The 19,979-nt window shown below is 38.9% G+C and overlaps 1 protein-coding gene across 1 annotated transcript in view; it reads right to left on the reverse strand.

Annotated features, from left to right (window-relative positions):
• The window catches only part of TNFSF15 (TNF superfamily member 15), a 30,197-nt gene extending 11,258 nt beyond the window's left edge, over positions 1–18,939 (reverse strand). Inside the window, exons 1-3 of the mRNA XM_072631735.1 lie at positions 18,411–18,939; positions 3,107–3,149; positions 1,336–1,383 (exon numbers count right to left, since the gene is read on the reverse strand). Of these exons, the coding sequence (XP_072487836.1) occupies positions 1,336–1,383; positions 3,107–3,149; positions 18,411–18,635 (316 nt within the window). The 5' untranslated portion in view covers positions 18,636–18,939. The remainder of the gene's footprint in view (positions 1–1,335; positions 1,384–3,106; positions 3,150–18,410) is intronic.
• Positions 18,940–19,979: the final 1,040 nt, after the last annotated feature.

The following is a 19,979-nucleotide window of genomic DNA, read 5'->3' on the forward strand; positions in this document are numbered from 1 at the left end:
GTAAGCACTATATAAACTCTAATCACATAGTGCTAAGTTAGCACTATATGAATGTTATTTAGCATTATTATTATATTGAAATAAGTGACACTTATTAAGTTGAATGTACCCTTACAGCTTAGCAAGAATGAAGGATCTTGGGGAGATAACCTTCAAAGCTTGGGACAATATTTAGAGTCCTGAATTGGAGGACACAATGAGAGCCAGGCTCTGTGCCAATAATCCTGAATTTTTGTTTCTGTGAAAAAGCTGATTTTTGTAATAGTGTGTGTGTGTGTGTGTGTGTGTGTGTGTGTGTGTATCTACATATATAGAGCAAGGTTATTTTGATTTTTTTTCCAATTCACTAGATATGTATTTATCTACTGTGCACAGAACCTTGTGTTAGGTACTGGGGAAGAGAAGGCATGGTCCTGGCCTTTGTGGAGTGGTACTTAGCAGAAGCAAGACTATTGTTTTAACTTTTTACTATGCTTTCACTTCTTTGAATTGGACAGGAAAACCATAACCTTCCCTTCCTCAGGAAATCCCTCTGCCCTTCTGCATTTGGTAATAATAATGATACTAATAATAATTTTCTAAAAGCCCTTCGAGTTTAAATGCCAAGGGTTTTTTTCATGAAACACTTTTGTCCTGTTCAAGAATGAACTCCTCACAAGAAAGAGGAAATGGAAATCCCAGACTTCAAAGAACTTTTTTTCTGAAGAGACGTTATTCCCAGTTTGAAGCAAAGCATGCTATACCCTAGAACTCTGGAAAATCCTTAAAGTGAAACTGAGGATATTTCAGGCCATTGCTATTTTTCCACCCTAATTTATGCCGTATGTGAGGCAGCTTGGTGAGGTGACAAGAGAGGAAACTAGAAGGCGGGAAACCTGGTTTCATATTCTGCCCCTGATATACTTAGAGGGTTCCTCTGGTATCCTTTTGCAAAATAGAAACATTTGTGGGCAGTTAGAACATTTTTGCTTGCGCTGGGCATCAAAGAGCAGATGTAGAGAGGGCTCCTCCCTCTAAACCCCACGGAGGGGATGGTTTGGGCTAAATATTCTCCTAGGTCCTTTCTACCTCTTTCAGTATTGGCTGTATGACTCTGGGCTAATCACTTAACCTCAGTGTCCCAGGCAACTCTCTGAGCCTGTAAGTTAAAGTGTTGTAGATTTCCATTGACAGAGGGTATATCCTCACAGAGGAGCCCCTTTTACTGATGATATAATAAAGTTCTGAAACCTGGCACTGTTCAATACATACTACCCCAGACTTTCCTCTCTCTGGTCATGTAGCTCAGTTGATTGTTTCCTAGGGAATGAATTATTGCCAACAAAGAAAAATTACCTGTCAGGTGTGCTCTCGGCTTATCTGTATTAGACCTGGGGGTTACATCTGCAAGAGAAGTCAAAACATAATTTATACATGTCCAGGTTTTCCTTAGGCTAACAGTAGTGGTTTGTAGCTCTGCCTGGAAGTGTGATGATAGGAGAACATTCTATTTTATATTTTGGAAGGGAGCATTGAGCAGGATTTAATCAAATTCTATTGTATTACAGTTGGGTAGGGCAGCTAGGTGGTACAGAATATAGAGCACCAGGCTGGAGTCAGTAACAGTCATCTTCCTGAGTTCAAATCTGGTCTCAGATACTTCCTAGCTGTGTGACCCTGAGCAAGTCACTTAACTTGTTTGCCTCCATTTCCTCATCTGTTAAATGAGCTGGACAAGGAAATGGCAAACCACTGTAGTATCTTTGTCAAGAAAACTCCAAAGAGTTAGACATGATTAAAAAATGACTGGACAACTCGGTGGTGACCTAAGAGTGGTAAGCTTGAGTAAATGTTAAAGAATTGCAGTGGTCTGGACCTGCTGATCCTCAGAGGAGTTCATCATTACCCTCTGTTATTTCTATACCCCTTTTAATTCTAGGTATTGTGGCATGGATGGTCTAGTTCAATTCTTTACCTCAGGCCCATGAACTTTCTAAAAACATTTTGATAAGATAATATCAGTATCATTGATATCCTTTAAAATCCTATATATTTATTTTATATATTTAAAAGCTTTATTCTGAGAAGGGGTCCCTGGGTTTCACCGGAATGCTAAGGGGTCCACAAAGTTAAAAAGATCAGGTTGAGTAGAAGCAAGGCCACCATGTACCCCCTTAACTTTGTCTCATTAACTTCCAACCTTTATTCCAGAAAGGGTCCTCAGGCAAAACTTGGACATCATAGGACTTGGAGCTAGAAGAGACCTTAGAGATCATTTTGCCTTTTAGTTCTCAAACTTTTTGGACTCAGGATCCCTTTGTACTCATAAAAATTATTGAGTATGCCTTCTCCTAAGAACTTTTGATATATCTATTGATATTTACCATGTTAAAATGTCTTAGTATTCTTATGAAAATAGTTTTGAACTTGCAGATACCCTGAAAGGGTCTCAGGAACTCTTAAGGGTCCCCTGACCACACTTTAAGAACCACTTATCTAAATAGAATCATAAATTTAAAGCTATCCCTCATGTAGATACAGATCCTAAGGTCCAGAGAGAAGTTAAGTGATTTAAGATCAGATAGTGACAGGTTTTAGACTTGAATCCAGGACCTGTGCCCATGGCTCTTTGCATCACCCTTCTTCTTAGGCCAAGTTGTCTTATAGATAAGGAAAATGAGGTTCAGAAAGCTATAGATTTCCCCATGGTGACTTAATGAATTGCAGAGCTGGGAGTCAAACCTAGGTCTTCTGATGCCTGCTCCAAAGCTCTCTCCTCTATGTGAGACTAGTCTTTTTGCAAAGGCTCACATCTTACATACCTGCTCCAGTCCTCTATATACAGTAATGCCCTGGCTATGTCCCTGGGAATATGGAATAGGGCAGGGCATTTCTTTGGTGCAGACCCTAGGTGAACTTGAAGCAAAGGCAGTTTGGGCATGAAGCCCACCAGAATCTACTCAACAAACACTTTCATTGGTCCTAATAACTGGGATAGGGACTAGCTAACTAAGGTGTTGGTTTTTTTTTTTCCTGTGCAAGCCCTATATTTGAGGAAGAACCTTAAAGCTACTACCATCATTTTTTTTAAGCGTAAGAAAAGAAAAAAGAAGATAAATAGACTTACAATCTCGTTGATGTAACTGGTCAGATCTCCTTGCTTTCGGAAACTGTTGGAAAAGACAGATGTGGTTAAAGTTATTCTCAGATACAAAGAAATGCTGCTGCTGCTCAGTTTGACTACAATGGCTTGAGGACAATTATAACCAAAAGGTTGTTCTTGGTTGCACTGAGTACCTAGATCTTCCTCTTCTACAAACTGTAAGTAACTCTAAACTTCCTCTTTAAATGACTTGCCTGTATTTCTTAGTGCCTTAACTTTCGGACTTTGAAGTCATATCTGTAGGTGTCTTTGGTTGTAAACTTGGCTTTCTTTTTCTTATTTTGATTGATAATTCCTCTGACTTATTACAACATTGATCCACTACTCATTCTATAATGAAGCTAGATTTATTTTCATTTGTAGTTGTAAATGTATCTTGCTAGACAGTTTGGTGGTACAATGGATGTCTGGAGTCACAAAGATTCAGTTCAAACACTTCCTTAGACGCTTATTAGCTGTGTGACCCTGAGCAAATCACTTATTCTCTGTTTGCCTTAGTGTCTCACCTGTAAAATAGGAGTAATAAGAGTTTTAACTTTTTTACTTAACTTTTCTGATTTATATCTTTCTGACTACAGACACAGTTCTCTGTCCAGTTATCCCACCAACTTAGATTCAAGAAGCATTTAATCAGTGAATCTATGAATTTTTAAATTAGGCATGGTAGTCTCTATAGCTAATACCCTGGTACTTCCCTATGACAATAAGGGACATAATTGTTTAGCAGTGGAGGTAACAAACCAAAGTTTCAGAACCTGTATGTTCTGATAACTGAGTGTTAGGCAAATCATTTGACCTCTATGTATTTTCTCTGGCTGATAAACAACTCCCTAAAACACAGATATATTGTTCTTTAGGGCTGATAAAAGTGCTTTTCTCTCAATCATCTTATGAGGTAGATAGCGCAAGTATTATTTCCATTTTACAGATGGAGAAAATGCCTCTCAGAAAGAAGAACTGACTTGCCACTGGATTAGTAAGAATTGGACCTGAGATTTGAACTTGGATCTCATGATTCCAAATGAATGGTGATAATACCAGCTACTCCTAAACACTATAAATATTTTATGAGAAATAAGAGCTCATGTTTATTTCATATGGGAAAAAATGAACATAAATTTAGCACAACATAATTTATCATCAGTATCCGCCTTCGTGATGTACCTTTTTTTTTTTATCTGTTTCTGATGTCAATCTACTCAGCTATATATTCTCCCTTACTAGACTATAAGCTCCATGCAGGCAGGGGACACCTCTTTTTTTCCTTTGTATCTCTTCTAGTATTTTATACAGTGCTTTGCACGAAGTAGAATTCATAGGATTTAGAGCTGGAAGAGACTCAGAGGCCATATAGTCCAACCCATTCATTTTAATAATGAGGAAATAGAGTAGTTAAATGACTTGCTCGTGGTCTCAGGTAATAAGGAGCAGACATCTAAATCAATGTATTTCTAATCATTTGTTGAGGAGGCAGATTGTTAATTACAACTGTCTCATCTCCCCACAGTCTGTACATCTGATGGAACCATGTACTAGGTGAACCAGAGGCAATCATATTGTTGAGACGCTCCCAGATTTCAATCCTTCCTCCATCTGGCTAGTGTTGAAAAACTGAATATGTCTGAAAATTTCTAAGTTTGTAAAAAAGTGTTTTTTAAAATTTTGTGGCTGACTTTTGTTCCCATATCACAGTTATTTCCAGATACATCTCATTATCTCCCAACCCATCTCAGAATTGAGCCCTCCCTTGTCACAAAGTAAAGCATGAACTAAACCCGTCTTTCTTATTTTCTGCTTAGGTTTGACTTTGGATGTGGCACACTTTAGATAACAGATGTTGCTGTTTTCCTTCAAATACCACTATACATTCCTCAGCTTTGTTAGAGAATATCAGCAATGGCCGTCTAGTCTGGCCTGTTCCTGAACAAGCATTCCCTTTGCATCATACCCTCCAACTGGTCAAACAGCCTTTGCTGGAGGATTTCCAGAGATGGGAAATGACCACTTCCAGAGTCAGCCCATTCTACTTTTCCACTCCTTGCTAGGGAGTTCTTCCTTACATCTCACCAAAATTTGCTTCTTTGCAACTTTTACCCCTTGCTCCTACTCCTGACCTCTGAGGCTAAGCAGAGCAAGGTCAATCTCTTCTGCATGATGGCCCTTCAGATACTCTGAGACAGATATCATGCCCCTGCGCTCATCTTTCCCAGGATAGATATCTCTGGTTTCTTCAATTAATCCTCATGAGGTATGATCTTGCCATATCCATACCTTGCTCCTAACTTCTCCTCTGCTGATCATTTAAGGATATTCATAAAATAATGATAATAATAACAACAATAAATAACAACCAATATTTATAAAATCTTTTTAGCTTTGCAAAATACTTTGCATTTATCTAATTTGATCATGGAGTTATAAGACCCCATGAGGTCATTTTGTTTAACCCTCTACCCTATGTATTTCCTTTACAATAGCTCCCCTAAGTAGTAACCTAGTTTCTGTTTAAGTATCTCCAATGCTGGGAAACTCACTACAAAATGAGTCTGCTCATCCCATTTTTGGACAGCTGTATTTGGTCAGTCTAGTGGTGCTTAGATCCAAACTGTAGGTATATGCTTAGAGTTAAAAATCCTTAGAGTTATAGTTAGGTTTATCTCTGGGATTATTTTTTTCTCCACTTATTCCCTCCAGCCTCAGATTTGTTCATTGGGTGGCTCATTGTAATAGAACTGGTGCTTTTCTATTCCCTTCATGCTGTCAGCACCTGCCACCCACGTGGCTATCTTCTCTCTTCCTGGGCAGAGTTAAACACCGACAATATCCAGTAGAAAGTGCTGCCCTGGTACTAGACTTTACCCATAGCAGCCACTATTCTAAACTGATCCTGAGGACAAAACAGATGTAGTTTCAAAAGTACCCCTACATTTAACATTCATTACATATTACATTATACACCTACTACATGTGCAAGGCATGTTCAGTTAGGACCTATCTACATGGTCCAGAAAAAGGACGGTGAAACCTTTTTGTTTCAAAGAACTACATTATGAAACTCAGTCACTTGCAGACGTCATCTATTGTTTTGACAATGAAAGCAAACACTCACATGCCTGCCCCTCCTAGGTCCTCATCACTTTATCTTCTCCTAAAAATTCTTTTCTTCTTTCCAGGTTTAGTTGAGGTGCCACTTACTCTAGGAAGCCCTTTCTGACCCCTGCGTTCCCAACCCCAATGGAAATGTTCTCTTCACCTTCAAATTTTCCTGTTTTGCATCTCTCTGTGGTCCTTATCCAATCTATCATGCATCATAATTATTTGCTCACTGGTGCCCTTTCTATGACTGTGCAAGCTCTTGAAAGGAGGTACCATGCTGTTTTTCATTTTTGTATTTTGAATCTAGAACACAGTGCCTTGCACACATAAGCCTGTGCTTAGTCAAAGTTTTCACGATTGAATTGTACTTCCTAGAATGAGTCTGCCTTGGATAAAATAGCAGTGATATGATATTCAATTCTTATTCAGAATTATAGATAAGTACTTCCCCCACAAGAACTCAGTACAAGTTCTAGAATGAATCTTACCAAGTCTCAAAGATTCAGCATGAAAGCTGATCATCTAGACAAAGGTCTATCTAACAGCCCTGTAAAGTTTTCACAAGGGTAACTCAGAAATGGAGTTCAGTTCAATCGATCAATCAATAAACAGTAAGATTTATTAAGTATTTACTATGAACTAGGCACTCTGTTAAATCCTGGACTATAAAGACCAGAAAGCAAAGTACCTGCTTATGTACATGCATAAATATAAACAGAAAAAAATAGAAATAAATACAAGGTGGCTAGGGAGAGAGGAGACCAGCAGTAGGAGTGCTCATTCGACTCCTGTAGAGCAGAGAAGGTAGTTAGTGCTTGAACTGAGTCATCAAGAAAGTGAGGATTCTCTGAGCAGAGCTAAGGAGGAAGAGCATTCCGAGACTGGGCAACAGCTAGTGCAAACACAGGGAGATGGGAGATGGAGCACTCTGTGAGATGAATAGTAAGATTTACCTGAGACTGTAGAGTGCAGGAAGGAGAGTAAAAAAGAATGAGTCTGGAAAGAAAAATCGGGGCCAGATTGTAAAGGGCTTTAAAATCCAAGCAGAGAAGTTTGTGCTTTATTCTAGAAGAGTTAGGGAGCCAAGAGGATGTATTGAATAGGGAAGTGACACAGCCAGACCTGCACTTAGAAAATATGGACTGTAAGCTTCTTAGAGCAGGGACTACTTTTCATTTTGTTTTATATATCTGAATTCAGTCCTCTTATTTTATCTCCAAATCATACTCTCTTCTTTTCTTGGTGTATTTCTTCCCAAGTTCAATTGGAGACTTATTTAGAGATAATACAGTTTTACTATAAATCATGGTTCCACAATTTGAAAAATAAATAAAAAATGTGTTTCCTGATTTTTTGAAGGTTTGAAAAAACCTGTCTAGACCCTGAGGAACAAGTAGCATTGGAATTCTGTCAACTTCTTTTCTAAGTTTTGGTCATCTGATGCTTTCTCTTTTGTACCTTCCCTCCTCCTGCCAATTCCAGAAGGAATTGTTTTTCATTCATCCCAGTATCTAACATCCCAGTACATAACAGTACTCTCCATATAGTGGGCATTTAATAAATGCTTGATTGCTTTGGATTCTCTCCTTTTTCTAGTCCTCTTCATTCTCATCTTGACTCTCCACCCATTTTCATTTCCCCTTTCTTTTTTCCCCCTTTCACCTCAAATTCTTATTCTGTTGGCACAAAGATACAGAAAAAACAGAACAATACTTTCGGAAAAAGCCAAGTTTCTGTAATGATACCTTCTTCCCATTTCTCCTTGTTCCTTTTTATTTGAAGTGTGTGTGTGTGTGTGTGTGTGTGTGTGTGTGTATGTGTGTGTGTGTGTATGTGGTGCGGGGGTAAGAAGGGGCACTAGGTGTGACATTTACTCCCAGCATGTGTATCCTATGCTTGACTCTCGTACTGTTTCAATGAAAGGGGGATGGGGGGGAGATCAATCAATCAGCTTTCTAAAAGTATTTGTCTAAAGGGTGCTCTATAGAAAAACCCAACATTATATATCTCCGCAGTCTTATGTGAATTCCTTGAAGGCCAGAACTTTAACTTCTTCTCTATTACTTAGCTGAGTCAGTTAGGGGGTGCAGTGGATAGTAAGATGGGCCTGGAGTCAGGAAGATCTGAATTCAAATTCAGCTTCATTCACTTACTAGCTGTTTGACCTTAGGCAGGTCACTCAAAAAAAATCTGTTTGCCTCAGTTTCCTCATTTGTAAAATGGAGATAATAATAGCACCTACCTTGCAGGGTTGCTGTGAGGATCAAATGACATACTAATTGTACAGTTCTTAGCATGCTACCTGCCATATTGTAAGCACTGTGTAAATATTAAATATTGTCATTTAATGCTATTCAAGAGTTTTGTCCGAGACAGGACATTACAAAAATGAAAACAATTGCTGTGCCACTGATGCTGACCATGTATAGCACTGAGTGTTCCACTGATCCTGAATTATCTAAAATAATAGTTAACAATAATAACTAACATTTATATAGCACTTATTATTTATAATGATTATCCCATTTTTGCCTCACAACAGCCCTGAGAGGTAGGTGGAAATGCCTACTATATGCAAGGCCCTAAGGGAAATATGAAGACATTAAAAAAAAGAAAACTGTCTTTGAACTCAAAAGGCTCTTATTCTACTGGGGGACAATGAGTAGACAAACATACATGATACAGATGAAGAAGGGGAAAATGGAAGTCTCAAGCTTAGAATTAAAAGACCTTAACATAGTAATGGAATTAATGAGGCCGCTAAATTAAACAACTGGCTCTTGATCAAGATAAATTGCCTGGTGCCATTACTGGCATATGTTTCAAGGTACCAGGAGGTGATAATAATCCTCGGGATGTGACCAAATAGAATTAGCCTTCTCTCACAATTTATTATTGTTTGGAATCTCTATGATTTGCAAAACCTTCGTTACACTCTGGAGTCCTCAAGGGTGTATGTTGCTGCTTTGTCATGATTTAATGCCACAGATATGTCTGACTTATTTTCCCTTTCTGTTAGATAAACAATGTTTTGAAGCTGCAATGTATTATGTAAGCTTTGTGGTTTGAGGTAATTGCCTTGGATATAAATCTGAGACAGCCTCTGTTAAACTGGAATTCTTGGCTTTTAAGGGGACTCAGTGCCAGATAGCTAATTACTTGATAAAACTAATAAATATGCATTGCTGATAGTTCTGAATCCTAAACATTATGCTGAGTCACTTAGCTTATTGGCTTTTACATAAGGTGTTTTAAGGAGAAGGAGAACATTGAGAATTAGGGGGATAAGGAAAGATTTCAACTTCCTCATTTATTCATGGGAAAACCAAGGTCCGTAGGAAGATCACATGTGTAATAAGATAACAGAGCCAAGATTGGAACCCAAATCCTTTCACTCCCATTTCTATTACCCACAATGATCTCTCTCTCTCTCTCTCTCTTCCTTCTCTCTTTCTCAGGCTGTCTCTCTCCCTTTCTCTGTCCTTTTTTCTCTGTTTCTCTTCTCCCTTTCTGTCTTTCTATCTCTTCCTTTCTCTGTCTTTCATTTTGTCTCTCTCCTTTTCTCTGTCTCAGTCCCATTCTCTCTCTCTCATCCTCCTCCATTTCTTTCTTCTCTGTCTGTCTGTCTCTCTTTCTGTCTGTCTCTGTCTTTCTCTCTGTCTGTCTCTGCCTCTCTTTCTGTCTGTTGTATTGCCATGCCCAACAGTAGAGAGTTTTTGAAGGCTGAGCACTTGGTCAACATCCAGTGGCTTACAGGCAGAGTATCAAGCATGCTTTTGCCATTGGTCAGGCTTGGCTGAGCTAAGACTCAGTGATGGTTCAGCAGGCTATATGCTAGCCCTCTTGCCCTCATTCACTTCATTTCTACAAGGTCAAGGGCAGGTTGAAACCATCATGAAATAGAGCCACAAGATCTGTTTTATTGTCAGGATTGATTAACTCAAGGAGACATAACTTGGACTCCTGACTAAGTCCAGACACTCATTACTCTACACTTAGTCTCCTTTTTCTTTCTCACTTGGTTCATGCTGACTGCTGCTTAATAATTTAGAATAGCCTTGCCTCTTGATCAGCATTAGCATTTTCACTTCTCACTTCTATCAAACATCCTTGTGCTTAGTACAATGCCTGGCACATAGATACTTAATAAACTTTTCTTAACTAATTGATCAAGTGATCTCTGCTCTTTTGGGTTGGTATTATCATTAGATTAGTGCAGATATTCATTTGGCTTGAATTTTCTCAAGGAACTCTTTTCTCATTTAGTTTTTAAGTAATGCACTCTATTTTCCATCCTGTCCTCCATGTTTACTTGTCACTCATTAGAAAGAAAAATAAGTTAATGAGTTATTAGACTAAGGAATTAAGGACTTTGCTATATCCTCAGTGTTAAACACAAAAACCTTGTATATACCTGCATAAACTCAAATATTTTGGCAAGCATAATCATAGGAGATCAGAGCTCAAAGGACCTTAGATCTAGTTCAACTCCCATCATCTTATGGAGAGGGGAAATAACTTGCCCCAGGTCATACAATCAACAAATGGCAGAGCCAGAACTCAAACCTTGGGCTTTTGACTCCATGTAGTAGAGTGAAATGATCAGTGGCTCAGAGATCAGAGGGTCTGGGTTCAAATCTCAGTTCTGATTTTTACTACCAGTGTAGGCAAATTACTGAAACTCTGTGAGAATACCAAACCTCAGTATACTCATCCATAAAAATTAACGGCTTAGACTGGATGGTTTCTGAGATTCCTTTTTCTACTATACCACAGGATAAATTGACAAGGACATTAGTTTTTATTACTACTAATATTCTTCCCTATATTCACAGAGTCTTGGTTTAAAAAATTGTTATTGTTGTTGCTTTGTTGTTGTTGTTTTTTAATTTGGCGTTAGAACAAAGACAAGATGAAAGAATCTGGTGTTTCAGCTTCAGCTTTGCAGTTTGGCTTTCCAAATTCTGTCTGATCTTTCCTGTTTACATTCAAAATAGATTTAAATTTATCAAAGACATTATTTAACTTCTTTCCATCACCAGACATTTAAATGGTTACCTCAATTAAGCAATTGTCCATAGACGCTATGCTCTCTCAGATCACAACTGTGGGAGTCCAAACATGATTTTATTGGATTGTTTGGGCTCACCCTCTAATCATCTGCCATGCCTTTGTATAGAGTCATATGCTAAGGAGATAAACACTCATTGCTTATATTATTCTGATTCTGCCTTCAGGTGTAGTCTGTGTTAATGGAGGTCAGTGAACTGACTGATATATGTCAGCTTAATAGATTATCTATTCATTGCCTTTAAATTATGAATGGACTATTCCAAGAGGAAACATTCAGTGAACTTTGGTCCTTGGTTTATCCTTTGATTTAAAGCTAGCTCTCTCTGTCTCTGTCTCTGTCTCTGTCTCTCTTTCTCTCCCTGGTAGCAAGGATGATAGGCATGTGCCACTTAAGGTATGTGCTGTATAGTCTGTATCTAACAGTGTTTGTTCTTACCCTTCCACTCCCCTTTGCCCCATCTTTTGGACTGGACCTCTGCTTTCATTGATATAGGGACCTCTCTCTACCAATGTAGATCAGAACCTGCTTTACAACTTCAGAGTTGCCTGGGACATTGTCACACAGCCAGTAAGTGACATGAGGTCTTCCTGACTCTGAGGCCAGGTCTCCACGCACTCTGCTCCATTTTCCCTTAGGGCCCTCATGGTTCTAATAACCAATGTTTTGGCATTCAAAGCCATAATCAAGGTTAACAGATACTAAAACTTAAGAGTGTATGCAGGACTAGTTCTCTTTTATCAGGTTAGTAACAAAGGAATTTAGCTTTTGGCTAGCAAAACCTGTGAGATAAAATAGGAAGCTTCCAGATGGCTGATTCCTATGCTTTGTCCCCCAAGCTGCTACATACCAGGAAAGTTCCTTGCTGGTCTGTCTCCACCCTTTTATCCTCCTTTAGCAATGGCTCTTCTCCCATTCCCCCACCTCCCACCCCCAAGTGGATGAACTTTCTGCATCCTGGGGTCATTTTGCCTAAGGTCTTATGTTCTTCTGTTTTCCCCCATCTTCAGCTGAATTTGTCTTTAAAAAGTCAATTTTGGACACTATTCTGACACTATACTTCTCCTCATCTATCACTTTGTGGTGTTTCCTCTAGATGCTAGAGTTACTGCTTACGGCTTAGATGACTCTATATATTCTAAGATCCCTTCTACTTCTAACATTCTATGTTCTAAGATCCTTTCTTGATCTTACATTCTATGTTCTAAAGTCCTTCTAGTTCTAATGTTCTATGTTTGACATTCTATATTCTAAGGTTCCTTCTAGTTCTAACATTCTATGTTCTAAGTTCCTTCTAGTTCTAAGATTCTATGTTCTAAGAGTCTCTCTTGATCTAACATTCTATTTTCCATGTTCTAAAGCCCTTAATGTTTGACATTTTCTATTCTAAGGTTCCTTTTTGTTCTAACCTTCTATGTTCTAAGTTCCTTCTAGTTCTATCATCCTATAGTCTAAGGTTTTTTTCATTCTTCTTACATTATTCATTTTGCATTCTAATATTCTCTGATCTGTGTTCCAGCATTCTATATTCTAAAATTTCCTTATTTATGATTTTAACTGTCTATTTGCTGTTTTCTTTTGATTCAATAAGATGAAGCATGAATAATTTTCAACATAAAGAAGTCTTGGTTAAAATGCGTTGAGACCCAACAGTTCTGTCATTTCACTTAAAAGCCAAATAAACAGGCTAAAGGCACGAAAGGCTTCCTTCCCCAATTTAGTTTCTCCTTGGAATGTAAGTTGTCTGAATAAGAACATCGTGTACAGGGAGCAGGCTCTGCTCATCAGGCAGTATGACATTGTTTTGGTCTCATGTGGGTGGCTGGCTAAGATGGGAAGTTTTACTCCCCTGGGCTTACAGGAAAGGTGCAATTGACTTTTTAATCATGTGACAGGGAGTGAGGTCAGATTCTTGGTGATAAACTGCCAGAGATCCAGCCTGCTGTTCCTTCTTTGATATCCACTTGAGCTTTATCAGGTCATCAATTAATCAATAGACATTTATTAGGTACTTGCTATGTTTCAAGCATTGAGTTAAACCTTGGTGATACAAATGCAAAAATGATAGTAATGCATACATTCAATGAGAGGAGACAATTTTTACATGCGAGGCAGCGAAGTGGTGCAGTGGATAGAAAACTTGACCTGGAGTCAGAAAGGCCTGAGTTCTAATCCAGTTTTAGACACTTACTAGCCGTGGGCAAGTCATTTGATTCCCATCTACCTCAGTTTCCTCAACTGTAAAGTGGGGGTAAGAACCTGTTTCCCAGGGTTATTGTGAGGATCCAGTGAGATAAGATTTGCAAAATTCAGGTACCATGCCTGATATATAGTAGGTACTTAACAAGTCTCCTAACATATAATCCAGTGACTATCATATAGTCACGCTGCCCCATGAAATTACTTTTATGATTTTATTATCTGTTCATGTCCCAGGCAATTTTCCTGAGATGATGAAATCACAAGTCAGATATTAAAAAAAAAATCCACCTTACAAATTAATATGACTGTACTCTTAAATCCCCACCTACACATAGTGGGGAGGAGAAGTAAAGAAGGAAAGGGCAGGAAGATTTCTTTCCTGTTCATTCATCTAGACTGAAAGTAAAACTTCCTAATGCTGAAAATACCCCGAGCGATCAAGAGATATGATTCTAATTGCTAGCTGGCTCTCAAAATTGTAGCCTCAGTTTTGAAGTATAGGCTCCCTCATTGGATTCTGCAAATGCTTGAATTGGTTTGCCTTAGGGTTTGGAGTGAAAGGTAGCTTGGGAAAACAAGTCAGGCACAAACTTGCTAGACATCTCTAATTCTTGCCTGCTTGCTGTCTGTGGCAGCACCTATCTGTTGAAAGATGGGAAATGAGGCTGTGTGATATACAGTGCAAAGGATACATGACTGGGAGTTACGTTGTTATCACTTTAAACCTAGAATAGCAAATAGAGAGTTATAAAATCATTTGGTGTAGAATCATAGGTTCATAGATTTAAAGCCAGAGGGAATCTTAGAGATCATATAGTCCAACACTTTTATAGATGAGGAAACTGCAGCCTAGAAAAGTTAAGTGACTTACTCAGGGTCATTTAGATGCTAAGCCTCTGGAGTAGGATGGAGAACAGATTTTAGAGTGAAAGTCTATTTCCTTTTTTTTCTTTTGAGGCAATCTGGGTTAAGTAACTTGTCCAGGATCACTAGTAAGTGTCTGAGACTGGATCTGAACTCAGGTCCTCCTGGCTTCAGGGTCATTGCACTATTCACTATGCTACCTGACTGCTCTCTTTCTAACTTACTTTCTAAATTTAAAACAACAACAATAATTCTTCCTGTAGCCCCTGAACTTGACAAATTATTTTCCTCCCAGTAGCCTTGCAAAGCAAGGAGTGAAAAGGATTATCTTCATTTTTCAGATGAGGAAATTGATGCTCAGAGAGAGGAAGTAGCTATAATTTTGATCAAATGGTAAATATTACACTAACATGTATAAATATTTATGTATGGATAAAATGATAATAAAAGTGAGCTTGGCATTCAAATCTGGGCTCTGCCTCTTTCTTGCTACATAATTTTGGGCAGGCCTTTCAATCTTTATGGGCCCCAATTTCCTCTTCTGTAATGTGGGGAAAATCATCTTTGTTCTACTTATCTCCAAGGGTTGCTGTAAGAGAGCTCTTTCTAAACCTTGGGGCTCTATGGAAATTAGAGCTGTGACAAACAAAGGTCACAAACATTTTGACCCCATATAAGTGACAACATTTGGACAGTTGGCTTTCTGGCTTAGTCTTTGATGAGATTATGATAGCTCATGTCTACATAGCAAATTTGATTTTAGCAACAATCCAGGGTAGTGCAGGGATTATTGTTCTCATTTTTATGGATGAGGAAACTAAGACAAAGAGAAATGAAGTGAGTTGCCCAACTCTCTATAAAAAGGAAGGGGATAGGATGGGTTCTAATCTAGTCCTTTTCACTCTCAGTTTCAGTGCTTGTTCAAAGTATAATGGTTTCTTTTGATTGTTGTGATGGCTTGAAGGCAAGTAGGCATAGAATTGAATAGAGTGTTGGTCTTGGAATCAGAAGGACCCAATTTCAAATTTGGCCTAGCTGACCTGGGTAAGTCATTTCACTTCTCTCAGCCTCAGTTTCCTAATCTGTAAAGTGGGGATAATAATATCACCTACCTCATAGGTAGCTAGGTGGCATGGTGGTGAGAATGCTGAGCTTGAAGTCAGGAAGACTTATTTATCTTAGTTCAAATCTGGCCTCAAACACTAGCTATGTGACCTTAGGCAAGTAACTTAACCCTCTTTGCCTCAGTTTCCTCATCTGTAAAATGAGCTGGACAAGGAAATGAAAAACCACTCCAATATCTTTGCCAAGAAACCCCCAAATGGGATCACAAAGGGTTGGATATGATTGAAAACAACTTAATAATAACAACAACCTCACAGTGTTGTTGGGAAGATCAAATAAGTTAATTTATGTGATGCATCTGAGAACAAAATACACAGCACATGGACAAAGAGACTTTGGTTCAAACTCTCTGAATGATTTGGTTTTGTCAGAGTGATATTGTTTACCTAGTTTCATTTTCCCAACTCTCTTCCTGCTTTTGGACCAGGGCGATTCCAAGGATGTTATTTCCCCACCTATAAAATGAGAAGGTTGGAATGGGTGATCTCTAAGATCCTTTCATTTCTATATATCAGTTCTCTATGTCTTTTTCATTTTTCCTTTCTCAGGGAGAGTCAGTCATATTTCCTTCTTAACCAAAGCCTGAAAATTTTCATCAGTTTTCTGGGTGCTAGTCCTAGGTACTTCTCCTCATAGACCCTCCTCTCTCTGATGATTACCAACACGCATTGGGCACTGTTGTCACTTGCTTTTTCCTTCAAACTGAACCTCTCAATTCAACAACCCATCCCTCTTGCAGAGATTTGGCTGTGGATGAAGGACTTGCCAGGATCACAGCATGTTAGTATAGTTAGAATCTGCATACATTCATCAAGTCAGTTTTGTGCAGAGTTTAAGTCAGGGGTGGGGAACCTGTGGCCTGGAGGCCTGACCTCAAGGGTACAGATTCCCCACCCCTGGTCTAAATAAAGCTAACATTAAGGGTGTAGCAGCAGAAAGAACTCTAGATTGGGAACCAAGAGACTTGGTCCTACCTTCATCTCTTCCTCTAAAGACTAACTTTTGATGTGACTTGACCACACTGGACCTCACTTTCTTCCTCTCTAAGAATGAACTAAATAGTGCTCAAGAAGGTGCCTTCTAGCTCAACCTTATATTGGTGTCTGCTTCAGACTGTATATGACAGGGTCTCTTTTGAGTTTCAATGGGCAAACTGAGTAGAGGGAAAACTGTTTCTCTTGCCAATAATAATAATAAACATAGTAATACGAATGATACATAATTAAAATTAATATTATTAAATATGTAATTATACATTATAATTATGTATGACACAATAATATATAAAATAATATGATTATAGTATATATCACTATAATATAACAATTAATTAATATTACAATAATAATTGTTGACATTAAGCTACTCAACCTGAAAACTGCACAGAGACTTTTGGGACACCCTGCATGTCTAAAGGTTTATAAATGCACTTCATTAAATAATCATGACAGTCTCTGAGGTAGATAATATAGGTATTATAATCTATTTTTTACGGGATGAGCTGAATGTCTTCTCATGTAGTGTCTGAGAGGTTTATATTTAACTATACTATTTTTTCTGTATATACATATGGCTCTTCTAATAAAAGGTTTTTTTTTGCATTCTCAGAAACTGATCCGCCATGTATAGGGTCTATTGTTTAACATAGATTGGGTTATTTGATTCTGTCGCTAACAGTGTTATGATCAATGTGACTCTGGGATGTTGGGTTTACACATAAGAAGCACACACAGGCCAGATACCTTTTGTCTGCTCCTACTGACTGGGCTGCTGCAGTCACAAACACATGAGGAATGCTTTTGCTCTCCATTTCTTGGCTTTGAAAGTTTTACAGGCTTGGATAGAACTGACAAATTTTCAAATAAGAAAATTCACAGAGATGCAGCACAGTAGACAAGGGACATGGGTTTGGACCCCTTTTCTGTGGTCTAAGAAGTCATACCCTATTTACAGATTTCAATTTCATTCTATGTAATAATAGCAACAAATGACTTTTACATGTGTTTTTAAAGTTTGCAGAGTGCTTTGTATACATTTTTTTTGACTGGAATCCCATACCAATTCTGTGAGGGAAATTATAGGAATGATTTATCCCATTTTTCAGCTCAAGAAATTGAGGAAAATAGAGGCTAAATTATTTGCCCAGGGTTGCACAGCCATTAAGTGACCAAAGAAGATTGTAGAGAATTGGACTGTGAATGACACCTCATTCATCTCTAAATTCTTTGAACCTTATTGTTTCTCATCAAGATTTATTACTTTTAACGGTTACAAGACCAATAATTTCCTGAACTTGCTGACTTCATTTTTTTCTGTCAAAAGATTTTTTTTTTCTTTTCAAGATAAAAATTTCTTGAATAACAACAATTTTTCTGGAGCTGGGAGATAATTTTGCTATTTACAAGCCTAAATTTGGATTCTTCTCTTTCCTCCTTTTAGGCTGAGTTTTAGGGAAACCAGAAAGAATGACAGAGTGAGAGAAATGATTTAATTTCTGGAGAAATAGTCATGGAGTATCATATATGGAAGAGACTTGGAAGACATTTAAGTGTAATGGATTCCCCAAACTGCTGAAAGACTTGATATTATTTGTTTCCCCAGAAATACATGGTGAAGGAGTAAAAAAAAAAATTAAAAAAAAAAATCATACCTGTGAAAAGTTTCACAAACCAGAAACTCTCCTGCACCTTAGTTCCTTTCGTGAGCTAACAAAAGAAGCCAGAGAGGTAGTGGGCATGCTCACAGCCATCAGGTGGCATTAGTGCTTGCCTCTCCATAACATCACAATTCTTGATTTCCTGGAGAGGTTCATAGCTGGCAAAGTGGACCTCTCCCTGGCTTTGAATGTACCAGCCCAGAGCACCAACTCCCCATGTGATATTGCGCTCTCAGAGGAATTGATTGCCTTACCTGACCTGTTGCACACATTTGCTGTTGGGATCTGAAGTTGTCTACAAGTAGATAGACCACGAGAACAGCAAGAATGAAAGCCAAGAGCACACAGAAAGCAGCAGCTGGGTTCATTTTCCTTAGATCTCTTCTGGTGCTGTGATTGGTCCGGTAGTCACTGCTGCCTTCCTGTAGCATTCCCATGCCTGTTTCTGGCTCCAGGACTGGGCCTTCTCCTTTTGGCATGGCTTTCCCCTAAAGCAGCCTTCACTCTGAAACTTCTGGTTTCTCCTTATGCCAGAAACCCCCATTATATACCAACAACTTGTGAAAGTGGATGAATGAAATGTACTCCTCCCTCTTTTCTTCCCTCCCCTTTTCCCACTTCCCTCCTACCCTTTGACAGTTCATGCACATTTACACACACACACACACACGCACGCACGCACGCACGCACACACACATGCACGCACACACACATATCCCCCCACCCTGCTGGGGAATGTACCGCCTACCACAGAAACCAAGGTTTGGCTTTAAAAAAAAAAAAGCCTTTCCAAGCATATTTGTCCGTGAAGGACTTGCATGTATGTGCTGTTTCCTTAGTTTACAGAAGGAAGTTAGGAAAGTCCCTGAGGGAGGAGAAAGAGGATCAGTCTGGCTCAGGAAGCCGGTCAAGTGAAAAGGCACCAGCTAGTGTCAGGGCTTGAGTTGACTACCCTATTGCTCCACGTGAGTAAGAGGGGAGATCCTGTCACTTGTAGAAGTAAAAGGACAGGACATTACTCTTCTCTCTGGGAAGGTGGAGCTGCCCAGAGAAGGTGAGAGAGGTCAGGGAAGAGGGGAACAATTTAGACCTAGAAAAGACCTTAGGATCCCAGAGAAGTTAAGTGACTAGACCAGAGGCATAGAACTGGAAAAAAGAAGACTTGGGACTTGGACCCAGTTCCTCTAAGTCCAACTTCATGGCTGCTAAGTTATCCAAAATAGTTGAGGGAGATGGTTTGCTGCCCCCCTTATCTGCAATCTCTACAAAGTGATGACTTCCATGACAAAATATGAACTTCTTAAGGGCAGGGACAGTTTCTTTTCTTTTCTTTTCTTTTGTCTTTGAATCCCTTAGTGCCTAGAACAGTATCTGACCCACAGTAGGTACTTGATAAATTCTTGTTGGTTGGTTGGGTAAAGTAGAATTCTGAATGGAGGAAAGCATTTAGTCTCAAAACACATCCTCTAATAATGCTATTGTAACCTAAGTCCCAAAGCTCATTGGTACAGCCTTTTTCCTTGTTGGTGGAGATCAGTGCTTCTTAACTGTGTGAGGGTTGAGGCAGAGTTGGTAAGAACCAGAGAGAGAACTCTTCAATCTTCTTTGAATCTCTTTAGACTATTTAGGTTCAGCAGTTTCATTGGGGGTGTCTGGCTTCCAGCTTATAGAGAGAAGATGGAAGATGTGAACCCCTTTTCAAGTTTTAAGGAAAAGACTCTGGGAAGAAGTAAACATGAGAGGAGCAGGCCGTCTCCATCATGTCTCTATAGTCAGCTTATTACTCTAGAGACTCCATGGAACTTCCCCTCGGGTGAGATCTA

This window comes from Notamacropus eugenii, chromosome 1 (assembly GCF_028372415.1).
Source record: "Notamacropus eugenii isolate mMacEug1 chromosome 1, mMacEug1.pri_v2, whole genome shotgun sequence".
NCBI classification, from domain to species: domain Eukaryota; kingdom Metazoa; phylum Chordata; class Mammalia; order Diprotodontia; family Macropodidae; genus Notamacropus; species Notamacropus eugenii.